A 27,784-nucleotide genomic window follows, 5' to 3' on the forward strand; every position below is an offset into this window, starting at 1 on the left:
TTGGTGAGTTTTTGAGCATGTTCAGGGGGTCAAATTAGAGCTCAAAGCGCTGAAGAAGAACAAGAAAAATTAAAGCCGCAAGCGGCATCCAACGGCCCTCGCGGGCCGCCGGCCTTCCGACTCTGCTCTCTGCATTTTACAGAGATGGCGCTAACGCAATTGTCTAAGAACTAAGACAGTGACACATTGGACATGTACAATGCTGTGCTTAACCAGTGCAAATGAACACAAATATCGGTCAAATGTGCAGCTCCAGCGCACAGAGACCGTGACACTTGGAATAAAAATATGGATAACTTTTGATGCCCCGCTTGTGTAGATGATTCTCCCCAAATATGAACTTGATCGGATAATCGCCCTAGGAGGAGTTTGTTAAAGTGTGAAGTGTAAAAATGTGGTCATTTTAGAGATTTTGCGGTTTCCCCATAGGGATAACATGGGATGTTTCTGTCATCGCTACGGCTACGCTTTACCAAATATGACTTTGGCTCCCATACTTTTATTTTGGGGATGGCAAATGAGAATTGTGTGCAAAATGTCATGTCATTTGGAAAAACTCTTGTTTATAGGCCACTCTGAAGGCCAAATAGTCCAAATTCTGCGAAAAGTTTGCGGCTCAGCTGCACAGAGACCGTAAATGTTATCCATAAAATTTGAATAACTTTTGATGCCCCACTTGTATAGAGGAGGTACACAGATTTTGAGATCGGTGGGCCAAACGCACTAGGAGGAGTTTGTTAAAGTGTGAAGCGTAAATGTGAACATTTCAAGGATTTGGCGTTTTTCCCATTTGTGACAGTATATTTGCAGCTCCACGGCACAGAGACCGTACCACTTAAAATCAAAATATGGATAACTTTTGATGCCCGTTTGTGTAGATGATTTTCCCCAAATATGAGCTTGATCGGGCAATCGCCCTGGGAGGAGTTCGTTAAAGTGTGAAGCGTAAAAATGTGGTCATTTTAGAGATTTCGCTGTTTTCCCATTTCTGACATATATTTGCGGGTCCGCCACACAGAGACCGTAGCACTTAGAATCAAAATATGGATACGTTTTGATGCCGCGCTTGTGTAGATCATATTCCCAAAGTAAAGCTTGATCGGGCTATTGCCCACGGAGGAGTTTGTTAAAGTGTGAAGCATAAATGTGAACATTTCAAAGATTTGGCGTTTTCCCATTTGTGACAGTATATTTGCAGCTCCACAGCACAGAGACCGTAGCACTTAAAATCAAAATATGACTAACTTTTGATGCCCCGTTTGTGTAGATGATTTTCCCCAAATATGAGCTTGATCGGGCTTTCGTACTAGGAGGAGTTCATTAAAGTGTGAAGCGTAAAAATGTGGTCATTTTAGAGATTTCACTGTTTTCCCATTTCTGACATGTATTTGCGGGTCCGCCACACAGAGACCGTAGCACTTAGAATCAAAATATGGATACCTTTTGATGCACCGCTTGTGTAGATGATTTTCCCCAAATATGAACTTGATCGGACAATCGCCCTAGGAGGAGTTTGTTAAAGTGTGAAGCGTAAAAATGTGGTGATTTGAGCGATTCTGCAATTTTCCAATAAGGATAACATGGGATGTTTCTGTCATCGCTACGGTTACGCCGTACAAAATATGACTTTGGCTCTCATACTTTTATGATCAGGATGGCAAATTAGAATTTTGTTCAAAATATCATGTCATTTGGAAAAACTCTATTGTTTATAGGCCACTCTGAAGGCCAAATAGTCAGAATTCAGGGAAACGTTTGCGGCTCCGTCGCACAGAGACCGTAAAAGTTATCCTTAAAATTTGGATAACTTTAGATGCTCCACTTGTCTAGAGGACGTACACCGATTTAGAAGTTGGTGGGCAAAACGCACTAGGAGGAGTTTGTTAAAGTGTAAAACATAAAAATGTGGTAATTTGAGAGATTTTGCGGTTTTCCCATAGGGATAACATGGGAGGTTTCTGTCATCGCTACGACTACGCCGTAAAAATTAAGGCATTTGTCTCATTGGCTTTTTTGATCGGGATGGCCAAATAGAATTTTGGGTAAAGTTTAGAACATTTTGGTAAAACTAATTTTTGACCTTCAATGTTAATTTAAAGGTCACTCTGTAGGGGGCGCTATCGTGGCCATTTCAATTTTGTCAGCCTAAACTGGTCCAAACTTGAAAGTTTAACAACTGATTCAAATTTGGTCCAAATCGGACTGGTTTTGATCAAATGGGAGCAATTTTTAGATCTGCAATATTCCAAAATAAGTTGTCCAACTTTGCGGCTGCGCCGCACACAGACCGTAAAAGGTATCTCAAAAAATTGGATAACTTTAGATGCCCCACTTGTTCAGAGGACGTACGCCGATTTTGAAGTCGGTGGGCAAAACGCCCTAGGAGGAGTTCGTCAAAGTTTGACGTAAACAAAATGGCTAACTCAGCTTGTTTTCATTTTCAAAGGAAGATGGCGGCCATAGGGTAAGTCTGGGGGCGTGGCCACAATAATATCTTTTTTTTGTCCTCACGAGAGGAATACGTGTCCCGAATTTCGTAGCTTTACGCCAAAGTTGACCTCGGGGCGTCTCCCATAGGCGCAATGTATTTTGACTTTTGTTGGTGGCGCTGTCGCGTCATTTTTTAACGAAAAAAAAAAATGGCCCAGAAAAAATAAATTTTTTCGCCGATTCTGAATTTTGGGCAAAGTTTGGTGAGTTTTTGAGCATGTTCAGGGGGTCAAATTAGAGTTCAAAGCGCTGAAGAAGAACAATAAAAAAAATAAAAATAATATTTTATAGTTTCCACTATAACAACAAATTATACATCGTTTGAAAGCTCTAAGCCTTCCCGATGCCGCCATGGGGTGGAATCATCATTACGAGCGCTTACGCGCTCGTCACTCCCTATTCCGTCGGGATGCCCCGCCCACTCCCCATAGACTTCCATTGATTTGAGCAGATACAAGCATGGCCCATGCCTGCGGCATAGATTCTCGCGTACGGGACGATGCCAGGAGGGTTTTTGGAGGAATGCAGCGCTTCGCGCTGCTGTTGTCAACAATTAGTGAATGGGCTACGCCCATTCACTAATTGTTGACTATTTCTGTCATAGCAGGAGTAAGTATGCATGATCCATGCCTTCGGCATGGGCTAGTTCACTGTACTTGCCAGGGGCGACGGGGTACCAAACATGCGGGCGCAGACAGTTGCAACGCTGCCTTCGGCAGCGTTGCGGGAGCAATAGGCCCTCCGCCCTGCTGGGGCTCGGGCCTAATAATAATAATAATAATAATAATATTTTTAGCAAAAACAATATAGCCGTTTCCACTATAACAACAAATTATACATCGTTTTAAAGCTCTAAGCCTTCCCGATGCCGTCATGGGGTGGAATCATCATTACGAGCGCTTACGCGCTCGTCACTCCCTATTCCGTCGGGATGCCCCGCCCACTCCCCATAGACTTGGGTGAATGGGCTACGCCCATTCACTCATTCTTGACTATTTCTGTCATAGCAGGAGTAAGTATGCATGATCCATGCCTTCGGCATGGGTTAGTTCACTGTACTTGCCAGGGGCGACGGGGTCGAACAGTTGCAACGCTGCCTTTGCAACGCTGCAGTTGCAACGCATGCCTTTGGGGATGACGACCGCTTCGCGGTCGTCATCCCCAATGTAAAGTGCTCGTTTAGTGCGCACTTTTGCACGGGCTTCGCCCGTTTACAACGGTAAAGTTCCATTTTCCTACTACTAATTAGTATGCACGGGGCGTGCGTGAGTGAAGGAGTGCGTTAGTGAGTGTTTGGAAGTGGGCGAGCGCTTCGCGCTCGATTTCGTGCGCACTACGTGCGCACTTTCGCAGCCGTGCTTTGCACAGCCTTACGAGATTAATAGGCCTCTCGCCAGCTTGTGGCGCTCGGGCCTAATAATAATAAAAAGAAGCAGTTTTACATGGATAGACATTCTTGAATAAACACAATCTCAGGAACCTGTTGCTAGAAGCCGGTTTAGTTTGACTTTTCTGTCACTGAAAAGAAGTTTGATTTAGTTCAGCGTAAATCCCCATAGTAACAGGGCTGCGTTGGACCAGGGTCAGATATGGACCAATCAGCTTGGAGCATAGTGACATGTGACACACTCAGAACTTTGAATCAGGATCTCGCTTGATTCAAATATTTCATGTGTACATAAGTAATACACATTTGAATCTCATTTACATACGCATTAGTCCAATTGAAAGAAAGACTCATTCTAATTACTGAGATAGCCCCGCCCACTTCCCCTCTAGCCTAACTTCTATTGGCTGAGCTGTCCGCTTCAGCAGCTGCATCATCATCATCATCAGGGTCTCAGGGTTTCACGCAAGAGTCATGAAAGAAAGTTTGCTTCAAGCCACACGAGAACCTTGAGTTACTTTGGTTTAGTTCAGACAGATTCTAGCAACAGGCCACAAGAAAATTAGATACTTAGTTTGTAATAACTTAAAGGTGCATAATATAACTTTTATGTCGAGGGTTTTGCCTGAAATAGTTCAAATGAAGGCATTAAACTTCAAATCTCCATGGAGACAAGCAGATGACACCACCAGTTACAGATCAGAGAAGCTCAAAGTAAAAATGCTGTTTATTTGAGTATTGTTGGGCAATAAAAACACCTGTAACTGAATGCAAGAAAGACAAGTTAAATTCTCAATCCTTCACCAGAAAAGTTACATGATGCACCTTCAATGTTGGCAAATATTTGGCAAATGAGATGGTGATCTAGAAAACATGCATTGTAAAAGGGCTCATTCAAAGGGCAATTTCCCGCTGTGTTCTTGGAAGTTGGCCTAATCGCAGCTCTTAAAAAACAACTTCCACATGGTTTATAGTTTATGAATTATGTACACGTTTAGCCATAGGCGCCCCCTGGAGGCAGAACGACGCCTCGACTGCACTTGATGCACCGTGATTAGACAGTTTGGGTCTCAGTGGGTGGTCTTTGCACGACAGGCCGGATTACATCATGCCTGGTCCTCGATGTAGACGAAGACGTAATAGAAGAGAGCGCTCACGGTCAACAAAGCCACGGACAGCACCATGTTCCTGCGGTTTTCTCCCCTCAGCACCTGCAGCTCCAGGTCTGCAACCACAAGAAACCTCGGGTCACAACCGTGAAAGTGACGCCTGGAGCTTTTCGTGTTTAGGTTTGGATTGTGTTGAGAGAGAGAGAGACAGAGATACTTTTTTCCCTTTGCTCAGGAGTAAAACATAAAGCTGTCGAGTTGATAAAATGTGAACATAATTATATTTCAGATTTCGCATGACATTTTGCCTGTTCTTTCCCCAGTTTGTCGGGCCAAAAATCCATTTAAATGACACAATGTTATGATTTGACAAATAATAACAGATAAAACACCTTTATTTTGGTAAAATTAAAGTTTAAATTGTCCGGAAAATGTGTCTGTTGAATGTAAATTGTTGTTTTTTATGGATTGCCGCTTATTGATGACACATAGTTTACTGAATGGTGAGAAATTAGGACGGTTGTCACGGCAATTAGCAATTTAAAACTAAATATATCTTTTGAATGGGGGAAAAGTCCTCAAAATGTTGCCGACGTACGACAGAAAGCTGAAACCCGTGAATCATTTTCAACCTTTATTTAATAATTTTCTTCACAAACTGCCACTTGACTCATGTAAAAGTATGATTAATATCTAATCTTAGGGACGAACTCACCAAACTAAGTAATGATTAGAACAACAAGAGAACTTATAAGCATAAGGATTTATACTCAATATTTACAACTTCATGAATAGAACAAATTACTATTTTAAAACACAAAGTAATGGCCGTTTCTTTAATGTTATTACATGGTCTTAGATCTAAAATACCTCCATATTGTTCAAAAACTATTCAAGTTCATTCCATTTTGGAATAGCTATTGATTTTTTTTGACATCTCCAGTATCTACAATGTAAAAATAATTGGGACCTGGTTGAATCCATAAACAGTAAAAAGCAGATTTTCTCGTCGTTTTCTCACCTAGTTTGTGGACTCGTTCATTCATAATTGCCATCTCTTCCTCCAGGTCCTGCCTGAGTAAAAAAGCAAATGAGGGCCGATCGTAGGACACGTTACAACGCAACAGAAAAATATAAACAAACCTTTCCTTGTCAGACATCTCCTCACGTCTGTGTCTGAACTCCGTCTGATCCAGGTTGTCTTGGCAACGCGCTCGCCGCTCCTCCAGACGGTCGATCTAAAAAACAAATGAACACACAGTTTTTAATTATTGCGTACATTATCAGAGCATCCTCACGTACAGTATCAGGTCACAAGCCGCAACTGTGTATATGAAATACGGAGAAACAAAAAATCCATTTGTGGCCATGCAAACATCATACACATCTAATTAACGGAATATGAAATAATAAAGAGACAGGACGAAACATATTAGGGTGAGCCCATTTGGTCATTGGATTTCTGATTTACATCCCGGACAAAAACACAGAGTGGGCTCCATCTTAAAATGTTTTCAATGTTCCTTTCCTAATGTAGCCAGCTCGGGCACCAGTCTGTTCCCAATCATAGCATTTATCATTTTTGCTTATCACAAAAATCATAATCTGTGACCGTGTTTTTACAAATGATTATATTTCTGAAATAAACAGAGCCGGGTTTGTTGGAACATTGTTAAATAATAAGTTACATAATCTCTACTTTAACTTTAACTGCTTCCCCAAAATAATCCAACCACAGGACATCACAAAATACCTCATTTAATTAAGGGTGCACAATGTAACTTTCTGGTTGAGTGACTGTCGCTATGGAGATAATTGCTATGCCTGGAATGTTCCGCAGTATGTATCTAACTTTTCACCAGAGCATTTATTTAATCACACATACTGATATGGCTCAAAATCACATGGGAAAACGTGCATTCTCCACAGATCTGACCTGTAACTTGTATGCGTGTCGCCATGGAGACAATATACTTAGATGCGACTCATGGAGCGCTTCATTTTTAGGACTTAATTACCATTCAAAAGATGTAACATTTTGCATTAATTTGCTCATCGCTATGACAACGGTCCACATTCCTCTTTTTCATCTTTCTGAAACCCATGATTCCTGCAGTGTGGAACGTTCTAAGTAAAGCCACAACGTTTCCATGGAGACCGCCCGGTATTTCATTAATAGATCCACGCGAGAGACAAGCAAGAGAAAAGTTACGCAGTGCACCTTTAAGCCATGGAGGTTAATGTTACCTATATTGGGCTTTCCTTTTATAACCATATGAACATAAATATGACAGCGTTATTTATATTTTTGCACGTGCGTCTTACCTCAGATGCAACACTGTAATTGTCTCGCCTTTTGTCTTTTAATTTAGGCATTTTGTTGACAGAAATGTGACCACTGCAGCGGTGACGACGCGGAAGTGCCTTTTCCTCTCCGTGTTATTTCCACGGTTATTTCCCGGACAAAGATCTTTACTGCCCCCTGCTGGTGGAACGCGTCACTGCAGCCCGGGCTCCGGAATCAAACACAACACGTATCATATCAGACATAATTGGCCTACAGTTTATTATTGCATTGATTTATTAACCAGATTTTATAGATTAAATTGCAGAGATATTTTTCAGTCCAAACACAAGTATTTTACAAAGTGTATCATGTCTGTGTCTTTGTTTGTAAGGCGATTGGCAGTCCTTGTCCTAATCGGATTAAAGTGCTTTAAAACGCACCTCGTTTATCGGCAGGGAAAGGAGACGGGGCTAAAGATAGTTTCTCCATTGCCTTTGAATTATGCCTCTTTTTGTGAATAGAGACCAAATATTTGCGCATCAAGTGCATTTGTTGGAGCACGAACTGCGGGTGAATGTTTATTGCAAGCCGCTCATAAATGAGTGTAAACTGCAGCATTTACTTATTTGTTTTCTCTGCTTTTTATGTGTGTATTCTTGTGTCACAGAGTAAAGAGGAACGGATACTGGAGCTGGAGACTGAAAATACCATTCTTCATTTAAGGCTGGCAGAGGTAAGAAGAGACTGTTTGTTGTCAGCTTGTTTGGACAAAGACAAAGTGAAGTGTGAGTTATTGTTCTCAGCGCTCTCCAGTTTAACTTCAAGCACTGTTGGGCAGAATATTGAAATTTAGCAAATATCAGAATGTTGTTTTGAAGATATGTTAAATTTAAATATCAAGTTTATCGTTTATAATTGAAAAAAAAAAAAATGCTTTAAAAAAATGTAAATAAGGGAGGGTGACCAGACGTCCCCATTTCCCTTTTGTGAGCCCTGGGTCCCATGTCCCAGCAGATGTATCAAAAACCATTGATTTGTCCCAGTTTTATATAAGACATGTCCTGGTTTTGGACTTTAATACCATTCTAAAGTAAAGAGGGGAGTATATTGTTTCTTTTGCAGAAATAGAGAAAATCTGGCTTTTGAAGAACTAGAACACAAAATATGCATTTAGTTCCTTTATATACTGACTCACAAATGAGCCGAGACAGAGGTGTGAATCGAGTGCAAAACATGTACTTAATTAACTTTTTACAATTTTATAATTTCTCCCAACCCCAGTGTGTCCCAGTTTTTGATTTAGAAAAGTTGTTCACCCTAAAATAAGGTGATATTTTTACACTTTTGTGATTAATTTTACAGACATTTTCACATGTAAACCCCATAATCCCCAAATAACACATTTAAAGACATATTTTAACACATTTCTGTTGGATTGACATAATTTAATCTATTGTTGCGCTACTCATCGAGACATTCATTGTTGTCACAATCACACATCGCTCTCTTTAAGGCTTTCTTTATGACCCCCAAATAAGTCATCTGGTCCCTCTCCACGTCTGTATCAAGATGAAAGTATTTAAAAACAAAACACATATGAATTGGTGCCAAAATAGAGTAATATCCAAAATGTTGTGGTAGTTTAAAAGCAGAATTATTGTTTTCTAGTGCATTGGAAAACTGCACCAAAGTCGAGTGAAGGACGACAGGGATCTCAAATGTGATACGCAAAAGATAACAAGGTCCAGCCTCACCAAGCTCCTGTCTGTAGTCCAGGTAACACACACACACACACACACACACACACACACACACACAACCACACACACACAGACAGACAGACACAGACACACACAGACACACACACACCTACGATGATAATGAGCTGATCACGTCTGGATGCATTTTTAGGGCTTAAAGCATGAGCTGAGTGAGATCTTTGGAGTCTACGTGACCTTTGCCTCTGAGCTGGAGGAGCAGAGCAAGATCCTTCTGGACAAGGTCTCCAAAGCCTGCGCTGGAGATGAAGCCCAAAGTAAGAACAAACTCATTATTCATACAGACAAAATCACTCTAATTCCACCAAATATAAATATAGTCAATTTGCAGATGTTTGAAGTCCTTATTCAGATGCTTCACCTGCAGACGAGCGGGTCACAATCTCAGAGAACGGATGAACTTTAAAACATGCATAAAATAAGAACAACAAAAAGATAGATCTTAACTTAAAAGAGCTCAAAGACTGTCCAGATATTCACACATTTAATGGACCTTTTTTTTTTTAACAAAGTGTGTTCAATCGGTACAAGTTTGAAGAGCCAAACAGTGTATAAAAATGTCTAAAATGATGATGATAATAATTATTTATAATCAATAATTCTCATTTAGAGGATTACTTTGTTTGTGTTATGACAGGCTGGAACGGTATGTTTTTTAACCTGATTAAAAAAGAGGAGATTAAACCAGGGCATGCTATAATGTCATGTGAAAGTTTATTGAATATGTTTTTATCTTTGCTGGTGCGCGTGTACCAAATATGATCACCGTGCTCACAAAACTACAGTGCGCTCATGACACCTGTTGTATGATATAACAAAATTAAAATGTCGCTGCAGTAGTCCTTCTCATCAGTTCCCTCGGCACGTCTTCTCACCTCCTCTCTGCCTATTACAAACTGAATTAGTGTGTGGAAAATTACTCCTAATCCCTCCTCTGACACACTGGACTGGGCCTTTTCTGCCGCCCCAAACCATTACACTTTTAATTCATCCTGCTGCTCCCGTCACCACACGATGTAAAAACAAAACAACAACCGGCTTTCACACCGTGCTTTGATTCACACCGACACACAAAAGACCTCTCACAGTACCACGACCGCTATTGCAACGTCGAAATATCACGATCGATATTGCAACATGGAAATATTGCGATTATATTATTTTGCATTATATTATTATTATTTAAACCCTCAGAGCCAAATAAAACACGTTAGTCATTTGCTAGTATCTATAATTTGCCATAGAAATTACACATTTGACTCTCTCTGGTGCCAAGATCACACAATACACATAATAATTAAACAAATCATAGCAGTAAATAGTAAATAATCATAGTAATGATCTTATTCTCCATTACTGTTCTCTCAGATTTGCAGGCCAGGCTTTCAGCTCTTGAGCGCTCTCTAGAGGACGAGAGGGAGCGGTGCAAAGTGGAATGGCAAAGGAGAAAGGAGCTTCACAATACTCTGGTGGTAAGAAAATATGGGTTGTAAAAATGTAAAAAGACTCTAACTCGTTGTCACACATTGGCAGGAGCTCAGAGGGAACGTGAGGGTGCATTGTCGAGTGCGTCCCGTTCTTCCCTTGGATCATCTCCAGACCTCCACATCTGGATCGGCGTGAGTCATCCAGCTGTGACTGAAGCCTGGCCTCATCGTCGACTAATCATCTCCTTTCTCTATCATCTTCAGACACGCGCCGGTGGAGGAAGTCGTCTGGGCAGTTGGCGATGTGAGTGCTTTTCTAATAATGTTTTGGATTCATTTTTTTTGCACTTGTAAGTCAGTTGTACAAATGATTTATCCGAGTATCTGTTAATGTCGCTGGCGATCTGTGAGCTTGTTCTTGTACCTGCGGTTTCAGGACACGGTGATGGTGAGCTGCGTGAAGACACCGGACAAGATCTTTGAGTTTGAAAAGTAAATCACAGCTCTCAGAAAATTATCGTGTTTATTATTGAATTACTTAGGTATTAAAATGTACTTTTCAGAGTACATGCACCAGATGTTTCTCAAGAGGATGTGTTTGAAGACGTGAAACCGCTCCTGAGATCATTGCTGGACGGGTGAGTGGGAAATAAACTAAAGTATTGGATATCAAACTGAATGAAGTAGAATAGCCAAAATGTATACTTAAGTAAGAGTAACTTTAATTTAAAATAGTATTTCTCATGTAGAAGTAAAAAGTAGTGGCACAAATAGGAGTAAAATTTATCTGTAGAAACTCCGTTAGAGTTTGGACATAAAATGTATTTAAAATTTGATTTATGATTTGAATGAATGTAATTATAAATGTAATAAAACATTAAGTAACGGACAAATACTGGTATTTCCAAAGAAGAGACCAAAAACAAATCATACCTGCAGGTTTGATGCATTTAAGTTCACTATAGAAGTACTCACTGTGGAAAGAGTAACCGGTAAGAGTACTGTTACTTCAAACTAAATATGAGTCTACAAGGAGTCAGATTGTGGTGTCAGAAAACTTCTCTGAAAGGTACAAGTACTGCAAACCTCTGGTCACATCTGCTACACTGTCTCTCGTCTTTGTAAAACATTATTGCAATCACTCACGTCTCTGTCTAAATCAAAGAGCAAAAACAGATGAAAGTTTCCCACAGGGTTTTTTCCTCCTTTCTTTCCACACACATTATTAATAACTGTGTAGTTGAGGGGATTTGCTCAAAAGCGATGGCTTTTTACTGCACTATAATAGATTTGCAAAGAGTAACTTACCTGTTTTTACAAGGGAACTCTTTTATAAATAGTTGCTCCAACTTGCAACAAACAAATACTGAAAATGTGTGTGTTTGTATCTATACTTTAACCTATTCAAAGTACTATTCCAGATTCTAGACTAGATTCTTGACCAGAGAAACTAAAAAACAAGAGTGACTGTCTCTCATTAAAGACTCAATCAGAGCGGTTGGACATGACATGACACTGGCCTTTGTCTCTGCAGATATAACGTGTGCGTCATGGCGTATGGTCAGACGGGCAGTGGCAAGACGCACACGATGCTGGGCTCGGAGCCTCTGGAGTCGCTCTCTGAGGCTCAGCAGGGCGTCGTCCCCAAGGCGACCGCAGAACTGTTCAGGTGAGACGAGGCAGACATACCAAGTGTAGACGCTCAAACATCAGGAGAGAGTTGTGTTTAACTTACTTACCAAAACGGTATAGCTACTATAAACATAAAAAGACTACTGGTAATTGTGGTTAACAACTATAAAATATATCGCAATAATCGATATCCCAACAAGCTAAGTACTGTATTTTCCGGACTATAAGTCACACCAGCCAGAAAATGCATAATAGAGAAGAAAAAAACAGATATAAGTTGCACTGGAGTATGAAATGCGGTTGCAAGTGTGAAAATAACAAATGATATCACATATAAGTTGCTCTGGAGTATAAGTATAAGTATATAAGTCGCACTCCAGCCAAAACTATGAAAAAAGGTGTGAAAAATAGTCCAGAAAAACACGTTATATCTAAGTATATCTGACAGAAATGTACTGTTTTTCTCAGCTGAAAAGGCATATTTTTTATTTATTGATTTCCTAAATTCCAAAATGATCCTTGATTTACTTATTGTCAATGTTAAGCTTTTGTTTTGACTAGTAAAATCAAGACATGCACATTTTAGTTTGAATCCAACTGAAGGATCATCGAAACGTATGTCAAATGACTGCGATAGATCACACACCTTTCTAATACCGTGCAGTTCTACTTTGTTTAAGGACAGCTCAAAGCAGGATGGCATCAGGACGTTGTGTTTGCTGTGTCCAGGCTGATTTCTGAGGCGGCGACAGAGAGTCTCGCGGTGGAGCTGTCAGTGATGGAGGTCTACAATAACGAGGTGTTTGATCTGCTGTCCCGGGACGAGAAGGGCAGCGTGGGGCAGAGGCGCGATGTCGTCACCACCTCATCAGGAGAGAGCCAGGTCCCCGGACTGACACACGAGTGAGCGCGCCACAAACCGAATCACAGACAATCCCTGATCCGTTTCTTAATGTTGAACCACACCCACAGGCCCGTGAACACTGCTGCCGAGGCCATGCATTTTGTGAACAACGTGTTGAAGCTCCGAGCTCACAGTCCGAATCTCATCCACACGGACTCGTCTCGCTCTCACCTCGTCGTCACGCTCACGGTTTCATCTAAAAGCCCCAATGCGCTGGCTTTAGGTGAGAATGATTATTTAATTTGCTGGTTTTTCAGATGATAGAATGTTATGACACACTATGGGGCCAATGTTCTTGTATCAATAAGTTTAGAAAATATCAGGTCCACAGTTCGGGATAAGCTGAGGAACGTTTTAAGCCTGTTCCTACATGAAGAGACTGTGTCGGCCTCTTTAACATGGACCGGAGCTGATTCCACAACACAGGAGCTTGGTAGCTAAACGCTCGACCTCCTACTGTGCTTTTAGAGACTCTTGGGACCACCAGAAGTCCAATATTTTAAGAGTGAAGTGCTCTGTTTGGATGATATGGCACTATAGCATCTTTGAGGCAGGATGGGGCCTTTATAAAACATTTATGGCTTTGCACGCTAAGAGGAGAATTATAAATGTGATTCTAAACTCAGCCAGAAGCCAGTTGTCTCCATCAAGTTTTATTGTTTTGCCTGAAGTGTTTCACTGCATGACATTACATATTAGTGACACCATCTTGTCCAGTCACAGGTCAGGTTTTTCATTGTATTTTAGCGACCTAAAAACACCTGCAATTGAAACAAAAGAAAGAAAAAGCTAAAGATATTTAATGCCACACAGGGGAACATTCTCTGTGGTTCCTCGGCTGGCGGTTCCTCCATCAGAAAAGTGACATAGTGCATGTTGCTAAGTTACGCCTTCCTCTTAAACCTACTTCCCTTCCAGCTCGCCGACTGCAGCGTGCCAAGAATGCCGCGCTCAGCTCCAGCAGAAAGCAGTTTTGGAGTCCCCAGTGTCGCCGTGCCAACCCGCCTGACGAGCTCCTGTTGAGCCCCGCCCCGTCCCCCCGCTGCTCCCCTTCACCCCGCCCCTCTCGCACTCCCTCCCCCTCACCACGGCACAGCAGCAGCCCCGACACGTTCAGGGCTAAACTTCAGCTGGTGGACCTGGCCGGGAGCGAGTGTGTCGGTAACTTACTGATGTCATTGTGTTTGGGGCGCAGTAAAGTGAGGGGGAATGATTGGTTTGGGAAAATATATCACCCCCCACGGCCTACGCTCCGGTGCCAGGGAGGAGAGGCGAGAGAGAGAGTGCATTTACTGTAGGTGTGGATGGCTTAAAGGGGTTGGTTGAGAGGGGAAAGTAGCAAGAGTGATTGGCAGTGCAACAGTCTCGCTCACTTCAAAGCCCACAAGGTTCCAAAGGTAAATGCATTGTTCTTTTTTGACATCTAAAAACATCTAACAAATAGAGTTTCAAAGGCTTTGTGGTACTAAACTAATAACTAGTGTCCATAATGTGATTGTTTTCAGTCCAGAAACACATTTGAAGCATAAATATAGGCGTGTTTAACAAAGAACTGCAAATCACAACTGATCCTGTGCCAGAGCCTGAACCTGCAGACTGTTCAGCTCAGAACCTCCAGAATTAACTTCAGAATAAGTCAACATTACAGCTAATATCAATAGTGGTGTACTCCTTGTATCTGGGGCCACAGAGAGGTCACGTTAAGAAGTTTTGCATATGAATTCTACTCTACCTTATAAGATTTGTTTTTAAATAACTTGGTTGTTCATACATTTTCAGAAACTGATTTGAAATAAAATTACAGGTCTGATGAGCCACTAAGAACCTTTCAAACTTACCTTTTTCCTTTAAGTCTTTAGAGAAAATAAACGTAAATTTGACTTTTGGAAGCTCAGAGTGCGTGGTGTTGAGCTCCATAAAGTCTTCCCACTTAGATTTACACTTCAGCTTTAAATATACTTAATTAAACATGTGCACGGCCAAGTAAATACAATAGTTAAACAAAGTAAACTATTGCAGATCATTTGACTGAAGCTGCTTTGTCGTGATCAGGTCCGTCAGGCGTGTCGGGGCCGGGCCTGTGGGAAGTGTCCTGTATAAACCGCTCTCTCTGTGCCCTGTCTGATGTCCTGGGAGCACTGGCTGAACACAGAGCACACATTCCCTACAGGAACAGCAAACTCACACACCTCCTTCAGGATGCCATAGGTACTGCATACATGACCGTTTAACACGTTACCCCACGTTTTTATTTTTATGAATGGCTTGCATAATTTCACTCAAACTCACAGCTGGACGTATGTCTGATTGTGTCCACCAGGGGGCGATGCTAAGCTGCTGCTGCTGCTGTGTGTGTCTCCCACTCAGCACTTCCTCACTGAGACCCTGCATTCTCTGAGCCTGGGGTCTCGAGCTCGTCAGGTCCAGAAGTCTGTGCCACGGAGGAAGAGTAACACACTTCAGGTTTAGCTACATCTGCAAATGTGGCACACGTTTAAAACCCAGCACATTAAGTTTGACTCAATGATGCAGCCTGTTCTAAAGAGACTGTCACTGGTGCTGCATGTTCTATTGGCAGTGAAATCTATTTGTTGTATATATTGATTAGACTTAATGACTATATAGAGCTAGTTTATAAAAGACAAACTGTAATGTTATAGACAGCGTTGGAGAATCCTCTGAAAATGTGTTTAGTTACAGAAAATTAAAAACCTGCAATGTAATGTATTTTGCAATTTATTCCATTACAGGTGTAATCAGATTTGGATGAATACTTAGAATACTTTCACGTGGCTAGATAAGATAAGAGAAATGTTAGCACAAATGGCCCAAGCACTTACTATAACAGCCGTTTTCTATTTAACTTGCTAATTCAGTGAAGTTCAAAGCCAAAATGTTATAATACCACAATATATTTCCCTACGTATTACACTACCAAATGAAAAAGTAACTGTAGAGAAATACACCTACTCAAACTTAAATCAGTATAGTGAATGTGTTTTTGGTACATGTAAACAGTTACTTCCCAACACTTGTAATAAAACTGTATTGTGTAATGACGTAAGCACTTCCTTCATATTTTACTAAAAGCCAATGCCAAAAGGTTGTGGCCGTTTACAAGATTGATATTATGCAGTCATTTATGTCCTTTCCTGGTGAGTGCAATTAAAACTAGTCTAAAGTCTTGTGCCATTACGCCTTAAATATGTGCACTCATTTTCCACTGCAGAACAGCCTCTGCCTCTGTGTAGATAACAGCCATGCAGAGCGCTGTGCCGGGACCGCTGGCATTACAGCTCCGTTTTACAGCTCATGATTAGAAGCAGTGGGCAGAATAAATGCCCAGTCACAACCCGAGAGGCTGTGAATGTGAATGTCCACACAATCGCAGTGAAGAATAGGGTTTTTCCAGCAAATGGCATTCGCAGTGGACGACAGGTCAACTGGGAAATTTCCTCCAAGGTGAATAATCGGGTCTAAAACTCTGCGTGAGAACAGCAGAGTGGGTAGTTCAATTTCGAGTTCATTAGCTCCACATTAGAGGTAACGCAAACTTTATTAGTTCATGTATTGTAGTGCAAACTGTGGTATCATTATGAATGCAGTTTTGCTCTAAATTAAAAGGAGAACAAATAAAGAGGCGACAAAGAAAGTTGAGAAGACTGAACATTAGTATTTTACTTCAAGCAAACTGTTACAGTCAACAGTTACATACGTTACAGGGTATACACTTTGAACCCCTGTCTTTTTTGTTTAAACAATTGTTTCTGTCTCATTATAACTCTTCTCTTCCCCCAAACATAGAAACAGCAAATCCATACAAGCGCAGGCAAGTTAAGTAGTAACAGCACAATTACATTCATCAACTCAACAATACGAACAATAAGGCAAGAAGAAGAAAGAACGAACAAGATATGGCCAACATTTTCTTTTGATGAGCCTAAAACGAGGCCTATTTATGCATCATTTTCTTGTCACAGCCTCAAGGCAGTTTCACGCTGAAAAACTGTTTATTTTTAACCAGAAGGTTTGGGATTCTGGGGGAGGAGCTGCCTTCGGGTACCGAGTGGTCTTGGTCAGATTAGTTATGGAAAAATAATCTGTTATCTAAGAATGTCAGTCAGTGAAGTAGGCAAGAAATCTGATGTGTATCTAAAGCATCTTATCTCTTCCTTCTGTAATAATGGCATCGAAGGATAAGAGCTTTGTAGACTAGAAGAACATGGCTCAAGATTAGTTTAATGACAAGATTAGCATACCAGAAAACACCGTCCCACACTGACAAATCTGCAATCTCTGTGCGTGTTACACATCTGAATAAGTTGGTTACTTTGTAAAATGTAATTATTATGCATCACGACTTATGGAAACACATGAACACACTTACAGTCTCCATCGTTTGAGACGAGGGCCACACATTGGAGATGGTAGTAATTTAAAATAAGCAAACTTAATACATAAATCTAAGATGTTGCACAAATGTGGACATTTCCACCTCGGCCTCTTCTTCTTTTACCGGTCTCGAGCTTTTGCCGAATGTCTCCAATCTATGAACTCCACAATATCTAGTCTGAATGTGGCGAGTGTGTGAATGATTGTGGTGGTCGCAACTTCGCTTCTGTCAGTCTACCCCAGGGCAGCTGTGGCTACAATAGCAGCTTACTACCATCAGGTGTGGACTGAATGAATGCAATGTGAAGAATCTTTAAGAGTCCATTTCACGCTTTCTAATAAAGCCTTTAGGCCTGAAAATCTTTTAAAAATAAAATTGAATAAAAATCAATAAACTTCAAAATAATCTATTCCCTTGTAGTAATAATTTGTAGAATTTCAAAACAATTATCTTTTGTTGTAACAGTTCCAACTTTCTGATGCGTGTTGTTATATTTTAACAGAAAATGGTAAACTGCTGCCCTCGGTGCAGATGACCAGCCAAAAAGAGATGCAGCTTTGAGAGATTCATGGAAATGGAATTGCCAGTTTGCTCAATTGCATTTTACACTGTGCATTAACTTATTCAGAATCAGATTGTATTTTCCCAGGTAATCCGACCCAAGCGAGGGGATATGCACATGAATATGGTCACAGCAACCATGAAATGCTCATTCATTCCCATTCATACAGCAATAACTACCAACACTTGTGGCAAAGTCTACGAGGATAACTCAACCAGAAATGCTCCTGATAATCAATCTGTTTTCATAAAGTTTGTGTAAATTACTGGCCCATTTCAACCATGGTCTTTAACAAAATAAAAAGGTAATAAAAAAACTTAAAACGGCACTCGTAATGCCATCACCAGCCACAAGAGGGCAATGTGCTGTGAAAGGAAAGCTGCAACATGCCTTCAATTTTCCTTTTCAAGTCGTTTTTTAAATATAGACACACAGACATAAAACCAAAACAAATGGGCCATCAACAAATGGACACCAAGGAGACCAAGGGCACAGTAAGTCTCCTCAACACAAATTACACCAAGACAGATGACAATAAACTCGTCAACAGTGTGTCCTTCTGTCTGTACTTCAAATGGACGTGAGACACTGAGGGGTCATGCCAAGGGCGCACCGGGCTGTCACTGTCCACCTCTATTGCCCCTCATCACTCGACCCAGTCCCCCTCGTCGAACTCAGACTCATCCTCGGAATCGGAGTACTCTACTGCGATGCGTCGAGACAAAATAGTGGCCACATCATTTCCAACGCGCTCGTGCTTAGCCTCCTGCTCTCGCTGCTCTTCCACTTTCCGAAGCTGAATACCTGCAGGAGCAAAAGAGAAAATGAAAAAAATGTTTGTAACTACATTCAGTCATAAGTACCCACATGGTAGTACACAATGTTGTATTTCAGGATGCTTAAAGAAATAAATAGAGTCAAGAAGAGTATTCCAAAGTAAAAACAAACTGTACAGAAAAACCTGGCCTAAGGAAGACAAATCTCAACCGTATAATAGTAATGTATGATAGTAATATAATAGTAATCAAAGTAAAAATATGAAGGTTTGTGTAAGACCAAGGCACCTTTTCTGATGGCTTCTAGCAGCACACTGCGTGCGTCGCTGATTGGGGGGAGGTTTGCAGGGTAATGCCTCTTGGGAACCACATCGTGTGCCGCTCCGTGGGGTAAAGGAGACGCCATGGCTCCTGGTGGGGGACAGGGGGACGAGGTGCGGGCTCCAGGCTGTGGCAGAGGAGGCGGAGGAGGCGGTGGGGGCAGAGCCATACCATCGGAAGGGCCCATGCCCTGATGCAGACGTGCGGGTGACGAATGGAGAGGCGGGGCGACCGGTGGAGGTGCAGGATGCAGGACCCCTGGGGCGATCTGCAGAGGCGCCGGTGGAGGCGGGATGGCCGGGGGATGCTGCTGCACGGGCAAAGGCGGGATGGGAGGAGGAGTGCCCCGCAGACCAGCAGAGGGGAGTGGAGGGGGAGGCGGGGGCAGCGGGGGAGGTGGTGGAGGAGTGTTATTGAGACCTCCCGTCCGAGCTGGAGACTGAGGACGGCTGTCGGAGAAACCTGAGCCAGAGCTAAACGCAAAGACAGAAAGGACTTATTAACGGTCAAGTGTGCGTATAGTTTATCTACATCATGAAGACAGCGGCGCAAATGCTTTATCGTTCTCATTTATTAATTACTGCATCTCCTGCCAATTTCTTTATCTTTATCTTGAGGCGTTTTCATCCCGTCAACTTTAACTTCCCTTGTAAAAGAATAGATCAGTGCAACACTACTTCAGCAGCACTGCACACGCTTCCTCTTGATGGAGTAAACTGTTCCCTTAATGTTGATGTTGATGTTGTTGTTGTTGTTTTATGGCGGTTGGCATCCAATTGTTGCATTACCGCCAGACTTTATTCCTCAGATGTTGTTGTTGTTGTTGTTTTATGGCGGTTGGCATCCAATTGTTGCATTACCGCCAGACTTTATTCCTCAGACTTTTCGTAGTCCTCAGACTGTCGTAGTTCCTCAGACTTTTCGTAGTCCTCAGACTCTGTCGTAGTCCGTAAAAGAACTCCTTCCATTGCTTTGGTGTTACAAAGCCCATGAGGTCATGATATGTCTTTGTGACTAGAATAGTTGTTGTTGTTTCAGAGACCAACCGGCGAGACGGGAGATGGCGGAGGAGAGTGGATCGGTGGTCGAAGACGTTCTGGACGGCGTGGAGGAGCAGCCTTTTCTGGCTGCACGTGCCCGGAAACGTAAAAAGTCCCTTAGCTCGTCCGGGGGTTCTGGGAATGAGCAGCAGGATGAGGCTGAAGCTATTGATATCCGGAGTGAGAGCAGAGACTGTAAGGTGATCATAAAGCTTGCACAGGATAGTGCATCCTTTAAGGAGTGGAATTCAGTGGCATTGTCAAAGAGCCTAACTGTAGCTGTGGGAGTGATCAAGAGTGCGAGTGTCCTTAGAGATGGCTCGCTGCTGGTCGTGTGCAAGGACGCGGCTCAGCAACGGAAGGCGATTGGAACTAAACGTCTGGGTGGAAAGGACATTCTTGTGTCTGATGCTGAAAGAAACACGGTCAGAGGAGTTATCGTAGGTGTCCCTACGGCGACGTCTGTGGATGAAGTTAAGGAGAATTTGACTGGAGTTACGGTGGTGGACGCTAGGCGGTTGAAGGTGACCCGGTCTGGGGTAAGATGTGACAGCTTGTCGGTAATGGTAACACTTGAAGGGAGGTGCCTGCCTAGTAAGGTGTTCATTGGGTTCATGTGCCATGACGTTAGGCCATATGTTCCACCGCCCCTGCGTTGCTTTAAGTGCCAGCGCTTTGGGCATATTTCAGCGGTCTGTAGAGGGAGGCAAAGATGTGGTAAATGTGCAGGAGATCACGAGTATGGGAAGTGTGACGTGGGAGCAAAACTGAAGTGCTGTAACTGTGGGGAAGAACATAGCTCTGCCTACGGGGGATGCAGGTTTAGCAAAAGAGCTGCTGAGGTGCATAAAATAAAGGTCTCTCAAGGTATATCCTATGCAGATGCAGTCAAGAAAGTTTCAAGTAACGAGTTTAGAGTAAATACAGAGAGAGGAGCCGGCGCTGCTCCCAGCCAGGGCGAAATGAGAAAGGCCAGCGTGGCTCCCAAGAAGTGTGAAGGTTTCAAGAGTGGAGGTCCCAAGTGTGCAGGTTCCAGAATTAATGAGAATACCCTGGTTGTGGATAGAGAGGATTTTGTACTCTTTATGGTGGATGTTGTAAACTGTGCTGCTCAGACTCAAAGCAGAACTGAAAGGATCAGGATCATTGCTAAAGCTGCAGGGAGATTCCTTGGAACAAAGGAGCTTGATTGGGCAGATATAGAAAACAGGCTAAAGGCGCTAAATGGGAGTCGGAGTGATGGGGGTCTGCTTTTGGGGAGTCAGGGTGATCAGAGTGACGAGATGGGGGTGGGGGTGGTCTCCTGTCCTCGTCCAGTCTCGTAGACGCACGGCTACCAAGCAGCGACATCAGTGGAAATGTTAAAGCCTATAGAATGAAGCCTAAAGAATAAAGCTGTACGGTGGAAGCACCGAACGTCAAAGAAGGAGAGGAAGATGAAGAAGAGTCTCCCTGGAATAAAGCCGGTTGGTCTCTGAAACAACAACAACTATTCTAGTCACAAAGACATATCATGACCTCATGGGCTTTGTAACACCAAAGCAATGGGAGGAGTACTTTTACGGACTACGACAGAGTCTGAGGACTACGACAAAGTCTGAGGAATAAAGTCTGGCGGTAATGCAACAATTGGATGCCAACCGCCATAAAACAACAACAACAACAACCGGCTTTATGGTCTGGAGAGACGGGAGATGGCGGAGGAGAGTGGATCGGTGGTCGAGGGCGTTCTGGACGGCGTGGAGGAGCGGCCTTTTTTGGCTGCACGTGCCCGGAGGCGTGGGGGGTCCCTTGGCTCGTCCGAGGGTTCTGGGAATGGGCAGCGGGATGGGGCTGGGGCTGTTGGTGTCCGGGGTGAGAGCAGAGACTGTGGGGTGGTCGTGGAGCTTGCACGGGATGGTGCATCCTTTGGGGAGTGGAGTTCAGTGGCGTTGTCGAGGAGCCTGGCTGTGGCTGTGGGGGTGGTCGGGAGTGCGAGTGTCCTTGGAGGTGGCTTGCTGCTGGTCGTGTGCGGGGACGCGGCTCGGCGGCGGAGGGCGATTGGAACTAGACGTCTGGGTGGAGGGGACATTCTTGTGTCTGGTGCTGAGGGAGGCACGGTCAGAGGAGTTATCGTGGGTGTCCCTGCGGCGACGTCTGTGGATGAAGTTGGGGAGAGTTTGGCTGGAGTTGCGGTGGTGGACGCTGGGCGGTTGAGGGTGACCCGGTCTGGGGTGGGATGTGGCAGCTTGTCGGTGGTGGTGGCACTTGAAGGGAGGTGCCTGCCTAGTGGGGTGTTCGTTGGGTTCGTGTGCCATGGCGTTGGGACGTGTGTTCCACCGCCCCTGCGTTGCTTTGGGTGCCAGCGCTTTGGGCATGTTGCGGCGGTCTGTGGAGGGGGGCAGGGATGTGGTGGATGTGCAGGAGATCACGAGTGTGGGAGGTGTGACGTGGGAGAAAAACTGAAGTGCTGTAACTGTGGGGAGGGGCATGGCTCTGCCTGCGGGGGATGCGGGTTTGGCGGAGGAGCTGCTGAGGTGCATGGAGTGGAGGTCTCTCGGGGTGTATCCTATGCAGATGCAGTCGGGGGGGTTTCAGGTGGCGAGTTTGGGGTGGGTGCAGGGGGAGGAGCCGGCGCTGCTCCCGGCCGGGGCGAGGTGGGGGGGCCGGCGTGGCTCCCGGGAGGTGTGGGGGTTTCGGGAGTGGGGGTCCCGGGTGTGCAGGTTCCGGAATTGGTGAGAGTGCCCTGGTTGTGGATGGAGAGGATTTTGTGCTCTTTGTGGTGGATGTTGTGGACTGTGCTGCTCGGACTCGGGGCGGAACTGAAAGGATCGGGATCATTACTGGGGCTGCGGGGGGATTCCTTGGAACAGGGGAGCTTGATTGGGCAGGTGTGGGGGGCAGGCTGGGGGCGCTGGGTGGGGGTCGGAGTGATGGGGGTCTGCTTTTGGGGAGTCGGCGTGATCGGGGTGACGAGATGGGGGTGGTCCCCTGTCCTCGCCCAGTCTCGTGGACGCGCGGCTGCCGGGCAGCGACATCAGTGGAAATGTTGTTGTTGTTTTATGGCGGTTGGCATCCAATTGTTGCATTACCGCCAGACTTTATTCCTCAGACTTTTCGTAGTCCTCAGTGGAAATGTTGAAGCCTGTAGAGTGAAGCCTAGAGAGTGGAGCTGTACGGTGGAAGCACCGAACGTCGATGAAGAAGAGTCTCCCTGGAATAAAGCCTGTTGTTGTCGTCGTCGTCGTCGTCGTCGTCGTCGTCGTCGTAGTCGTAGTCGTCAGACTCTGTCGTAGTCCGTAAAAGTACTCCTTCCATTGCTTTGGTGTTACAAAGCCCATGAGGTCATGATATGTCTTTGTGACTAGAATAGTTGTTGTTGTTTCAGAGACCAACCGGCTTTATTCCAGGGAGACTCTTCTTCATCTTCCTCTCCTTCTTTGACGTTTGGTGCTTCCATCGTACAGCTTTATTCTTCAGGCTTCATTCTATAGGCTTTAATATGTCCACTGATGTCGCCGCTTGGTAGCCGTGCGTCTACGAGACTGGGCGAGGACAGGAGACCACCCCCACGGTTGGGGGCACAAAATCCTCTCCATCCACAACCAGGGCACTCTCACCAACCCTGAAACCCTCACACCTCCCGGGAGCCACGATGGCCCCTCCCACCTCGCCCCGGCCGGGAGCAGCGCCGGCTCCTCTCTCCGCAACCACTCCAAACTCGCCACCTGAAACCTTCCCGACTGCATCTGCACAGGACACACCCCGAGAGACCTCCATCCCATGCACCTCAGCAGCTCCCCCGCCAAACCTGCATCCCCCGCAGGCAGAGCCATGCTCCTCCCCACAGCCACAGCACCCCAGCCCCGCTGCCACGTCACACCTCCCACACTCGTGATCTCCTGCACATCCACCACATCTTTGCCTCCCTCCACAGACCGCTGCAATATGCCCAAAGCGCTGGCACCCAAAGCAACGCAGGGGTGGCGGAACACATGGCCCAACGTCATGGCACATGAACCCAACGAACACCCCACTAGGCAGGCACCTCCCCTCAAGTGCCACCACCACCGACAAGCTGTCACATCTTACACCAGACCGGGTCACCTTCAACCGCCTAGCGTCCACCACCGTAGCTCCAGTCAAATTCTCCTTAACTTCATCCACAGACGTCGCCGTAGGGACACCTACGATAACTCCTCTGACCGTGTTTCTTTCAGCATCAGACACAAGAATGTCCTTTCCACCCAGACGTTTAGTTCCAATCGCCTTCCGTTGCTGAGCCGCGTCCTTGCACACGACCAGCAGCGAGCCATCTCTAAGGACACTCGCACTCTTGATCACTCCCACAGCTACAGTTAGGCTCTTTGACAATGCCACTGAATTCCAATCCTTAAAGGATGCACTATCCTGTGCAAGCTTTATGATCACCTTACAGTCTCTGCTCTCACCCCGGATATCAATAGCTTCAGCCTCATCCTGCTGCTCATTCCCAGAACCCTCGGACGAGCTAAGGGACTTTTTACGTTTCCGGGCACGTGCAGGCAGAAAAGGCTGCCCCTCCACGCCGTCCAGAACGTCTTCGACCACCGATCCACTCTCCTCCGCCATCTCCCGTCTCGGCCTTCGTGGAGCGCAGAGGAGGATGTGTGACATTCATCAATGTTAGGGGGAGTCAGAGTGATCAGAGTGACGAGATGGGGGTGGGGGTGGTCTCCTGTCCTCGTCCAGTCTCGTAGACGCACGGCTACCAAGCAGCGACATCAGTGGAAATATTAAAGCCTATAGAATGAAGCCTAAAGAATAAAGCTGTACGATGGAAGCACCGAACGTCAAAGAAGGAGAGGAAGATGAAGAAGAGTCTCCCTGGAATAAAGCCGGTCGGTCTCTGAAACAACAACAACTATTCTAGTCACAAAGACATATCATGACCTCATGGACTTTGTAACACCAAAGCAATGGAAGGAGTACTTTTACGGACTACGACAGTCTGAGGACTACGAAAAGTCTGAGGAATAAAGTCTGGCGGTAATGCAACAATTGGATGCCAACCGCCATAAAACAACAACAACAACAACAACTGAGGACTACGAAAAGTCTGAGGAATAAAGTCTGGCGGTAATGCAACAATTGGATGCCAACCGCCATAAAACAACAACAACAACGACGACAACAACTATTCTAGTCACAAAGACATATCATGACCTCATGGGCTTTGTAACACCAAAGCAACTGAATCCACCAACACCAGCCTGTTACGCCAGCCATAGCTTCAAAGAAAAGTGTATTGGAGCCCAAGCCAAATGTCAGAGAGCAACTTCAAAGAGCAGAGGAAGCAGACAAAGCTGTGGTGGAAGGTTTGGAAAAAGCAGAGTGAGGGCGACTTCTGGACTACGAAAGGTGGGGGGTGTTGGAGACTGAGCCGAGGATGAGGAGCAAGAGGATGTTCTAACGCGCTTGGGCTTCATGGGCTTAGAAACGCCAAAGTGATGGAAGAAGGACTTCTAAAGGATAAAACGACAAAGACGTCCCATGACCTCATGGGCTTTGTACTTCCAAAGCACCGAACGTCAAAGAGGGAGAGGAAGATGAAGAAGAGTCTCCCTGGAATAAAGCCGGTCACAAAGACATATCATGACCTCATGGGCTTTGTAACACCAAAGCAATGGAAGGAGTACTTTTACGGACTACGACAGTCTGAGGACTACGAAAAGTCTGAGGAATAAAGTCTGGCGGTAATGCAACAATTGGATGCCAACCGCCATAAAACAACAACAACAACAAGTCTGAGGAATAAAGTCTGGCGGTAATGCAACACTCGGATGCCAACCGCCATAAAACAACAACAACAACAACAACAACAACAACAATTAAATATTTCTGCTCTTCATGTCTTAATGATGTCTTCATGGCTTCAATCAGAATGTCTTAAAAGTCTTATTTCACCAACAGGATCAACCTAAAGATGGGCATCGGAGTGGCGGGTCATTGTCCTAGCCTGTGATCTCACCTGAGAACGGAGGGGGCCTTGATGTCCCCCATCTGGTGCATGGCGGGCGGCGGGGGCGGGGCATCGTGGGGTCGTGATGAGTACATTCGGTCCCCTCTGTTGAGAAGCTCGTTCATCTGAGTGTAGGGCAACGCCGCCAACGAGAATGTCCCGTCCATGTGCTCAGCGTACACTTGACCCCTGCAACGACAAATATGAGACCACATTGTACGAAGGCGAGAGAAAGACACTCAACGGATGGAGTGTTATAAAAAGAGATTTAATTCTGATCAATTTAATATTTGATTGCCTTAAAAGATTTACATTTGAAAGCATCCAGGAGAATTTACAACGACAAAAAAATGAATATGAACTGACAAACTATGTATTTCATGTTTGTACAGATCTAAACTACAGTTTTTTTATGCAGAGAGTGACAGGATCATTTGCTCTTCAATGCCCTTTGCAATTTGCGTCCATTCAAATTGCGATTTCGATTCCGTTGCAATTAATCTTGCAGCTCTACAATATTCTTTTCATCTCACGTTCCCAGTAAACAAAAAAAAACTCCTGTGAATGAGAATCGAAAATTTTGACAAGCAATAAAATGTCATTATTTTAACTCTAAATTGCACTTAAAAATACAGTAAATGATCATCAAAACAACAGTTGAATGTAGATTTATAAAAGAAGAGACTATGTTTATCATCTACAGACAAATCATTTATGACACTGACAGAAATTGATCTGGTAGAAGTTCAATTACAAATAAATTAAACAACTGTCAATTTAACTCCTTTGGAATATATTTTTACACGTTGTATATAAGAGCACAATCGAGCCGTCATGGTTTGAATAAGATCACAATGACATGCCCTAGAAAGGCACTAATTTGTCTGAAATGGATTTTTGATTAATAGCATCGACTGACATGAAAATGAGTGGCACTGGAGACTTGCAGCACAATAAACTCATCAAAATCATAACTGTGAGGGATTCTAATCAGCGTTGCCACGGCTGCTTTTTCCTCACGGCAAATGAAGTGTAAATCACTGCATAAGGAGCGTTTGTTTGCGAAGTGGGACCAATTTACTTTCGGAGTGACTGATTTCAACCTGCAAGCAAAAAAAAAATCTAAACCTGCAACTTGGCCTGCTGAGGACACCTGCTCGTTTCCACGGTGATAGGCAAGTTTAATGCTGTACTTCAGTGCTTTCTCTCCGGGTAGACCTGCACAGCTCTCCTCTTTCCCCGCAGTCACATTTCTTTGAGGCGTTTTTCTTATTTTCTCTTTACTAGCAGTAGCAGTGGGCTTTGGTTAGGTTTTTAAATCAGACTCGAAAAAAACAGATGCGTGCTCGGAGCAGGATTACTGGGGAAAATGACTGCCACATAGCCTTGTTCTGCTGGTGTCAAAGCTACAGAATATGTTTTATTTGATGTCAGTGGCCTCAAGTACATGGAGAAAGATGCAAAAGAGCGAATGATTGGAAGTGCAAACTGACGCCACATGGAGGCGTGCACCGCAAAGTCAAACGTGTTCTCACAAAAGACAACGGTTAAAAATTTAGCTCCAACATAAAACGTAGAAGTGCTGTGAAAACCGTTGGCAGCCTGAGTGTTACCTGGAGCCTTTCGGTCCACAGGGGAGGAGAGAAAAGAGGTGAAGATGTGAACGGTCAGGGGCTGTGTAGCTAAACTCAGGGCCTG

General features: G+C 44.2%; 3 protein-coding genes across 5 annotated transcripts in view; 1 reads left to right on the plus strand and 2 right to left on the minus strand.

Annotated features, from left to right (window-relative positions):
• Positions 1 to 4,415: 4,415 nt before the first annotated feature.
• On the minus strand, positions 4,416 to 7,502 carry ccdc167 (coiled-coil domain containing 167). The gene is made up of 4 exons (XM_072461707.1): positions 7,312 to 7,502; positions 6,130 to 6,224; positions 6,008 to 6,060; positions 4,416 to 5,102 (listed from the first exon to the last, which is right to left on the minus strand). Exons 1-4 carry the CDS (start codon positions 7,360 to 7,362, stop codon positions 4,984 to 4,986), a joined length of 318 nt encoding a protein of 105 aa, XP_072317808.1. The 5' UTR covers positions 7,363 to 7,502; the 3' UTR covers positions 4,416 to 4,983.
• Positions 7,503 to 7,667: 165 nt separating this feature from the next.
• kif25 (kinesin family member 25) lies at positions 7,668 to 15,518 on the plus strand. The gene is made up of 15 exons (XM_072461709.1): positions 7,668 to 7,843; positions 7,941 to 8,006; positions 8,942 to 9,049; positions 9,185 to 9,308; positions 10,420 to 10,523; positions 10,585 to 10,670; positions 10,743 to 10,782; positions 10,915 to 10,970; positions 11,042 to 11,116; positions 12,013 to 12,147; positions 12,840 to 13,013; positions 13,083 to 13,237; positions 13,933 to 14,175; positions 15,067 to 15,222; positions 15,335 to 15,518. Exons 1-15 carry the CDS (start codon positions 7,775 to 7,777, stop codon positions 15,481 to 15,483), a joined length of 1,740 nt encoding a protein of 579 aa, XP_072317810.1. The 5' UTR covers positions 7,668 to 7,774; the 3' UTR covers positions 15,484 to 15,518.
• A 1,149-nt stretch (positions 15,519 to 16,667) lies between these two features.
• wasf1 (WASP family member 1) overlaps positions 16,668 to 27,784 on the minus strand; it is a 36,249-nt gene continuing 25,132 nt past the window's right edge. For all 3 annotated transcript variants that reach the window (XM_072461705.1, XM_072461704.1, XM_072461703.1), the window contains 3 exons: positions 26,096 to 26,275; positions 19,034 to 19,539; positions 16,668 to 18,773 (listed from right to left, as the gene is read on the minus strand). In XM_072461705.1, coding sequence (XP_072317806.1) covers positions 18,616 to 18,773; positions 19,034 to 19,539; positions 26,096 to 26,275 — 844 coding nt within the window. In that variant the 3' untranslated portion in view covers positions 16,668 to 18,615. The remainder of the gene's footprint in view (positions 18,774 to 19,033; positions 19,540 to 26,095; positions 26,276 to 27,784) is intronic.

Source organism: Eucyclogobius newberryi, unplaced genomic scaffold (assembly GCF_026437365.1).
Source record: "Eucyclogobius newberryi isolate DKJ021-1_F unplaced genomic scaffold, fEucNew1.0.hap1 SCAF_301, whole genome shotgun sequence".
Lineage (NCBI taxonomy): Eukaryota > Metazoa > Chordata > Actinopteri > Gobiiformes > Gobiidae > Eucyclogobius > Eucyclogobius newberryi.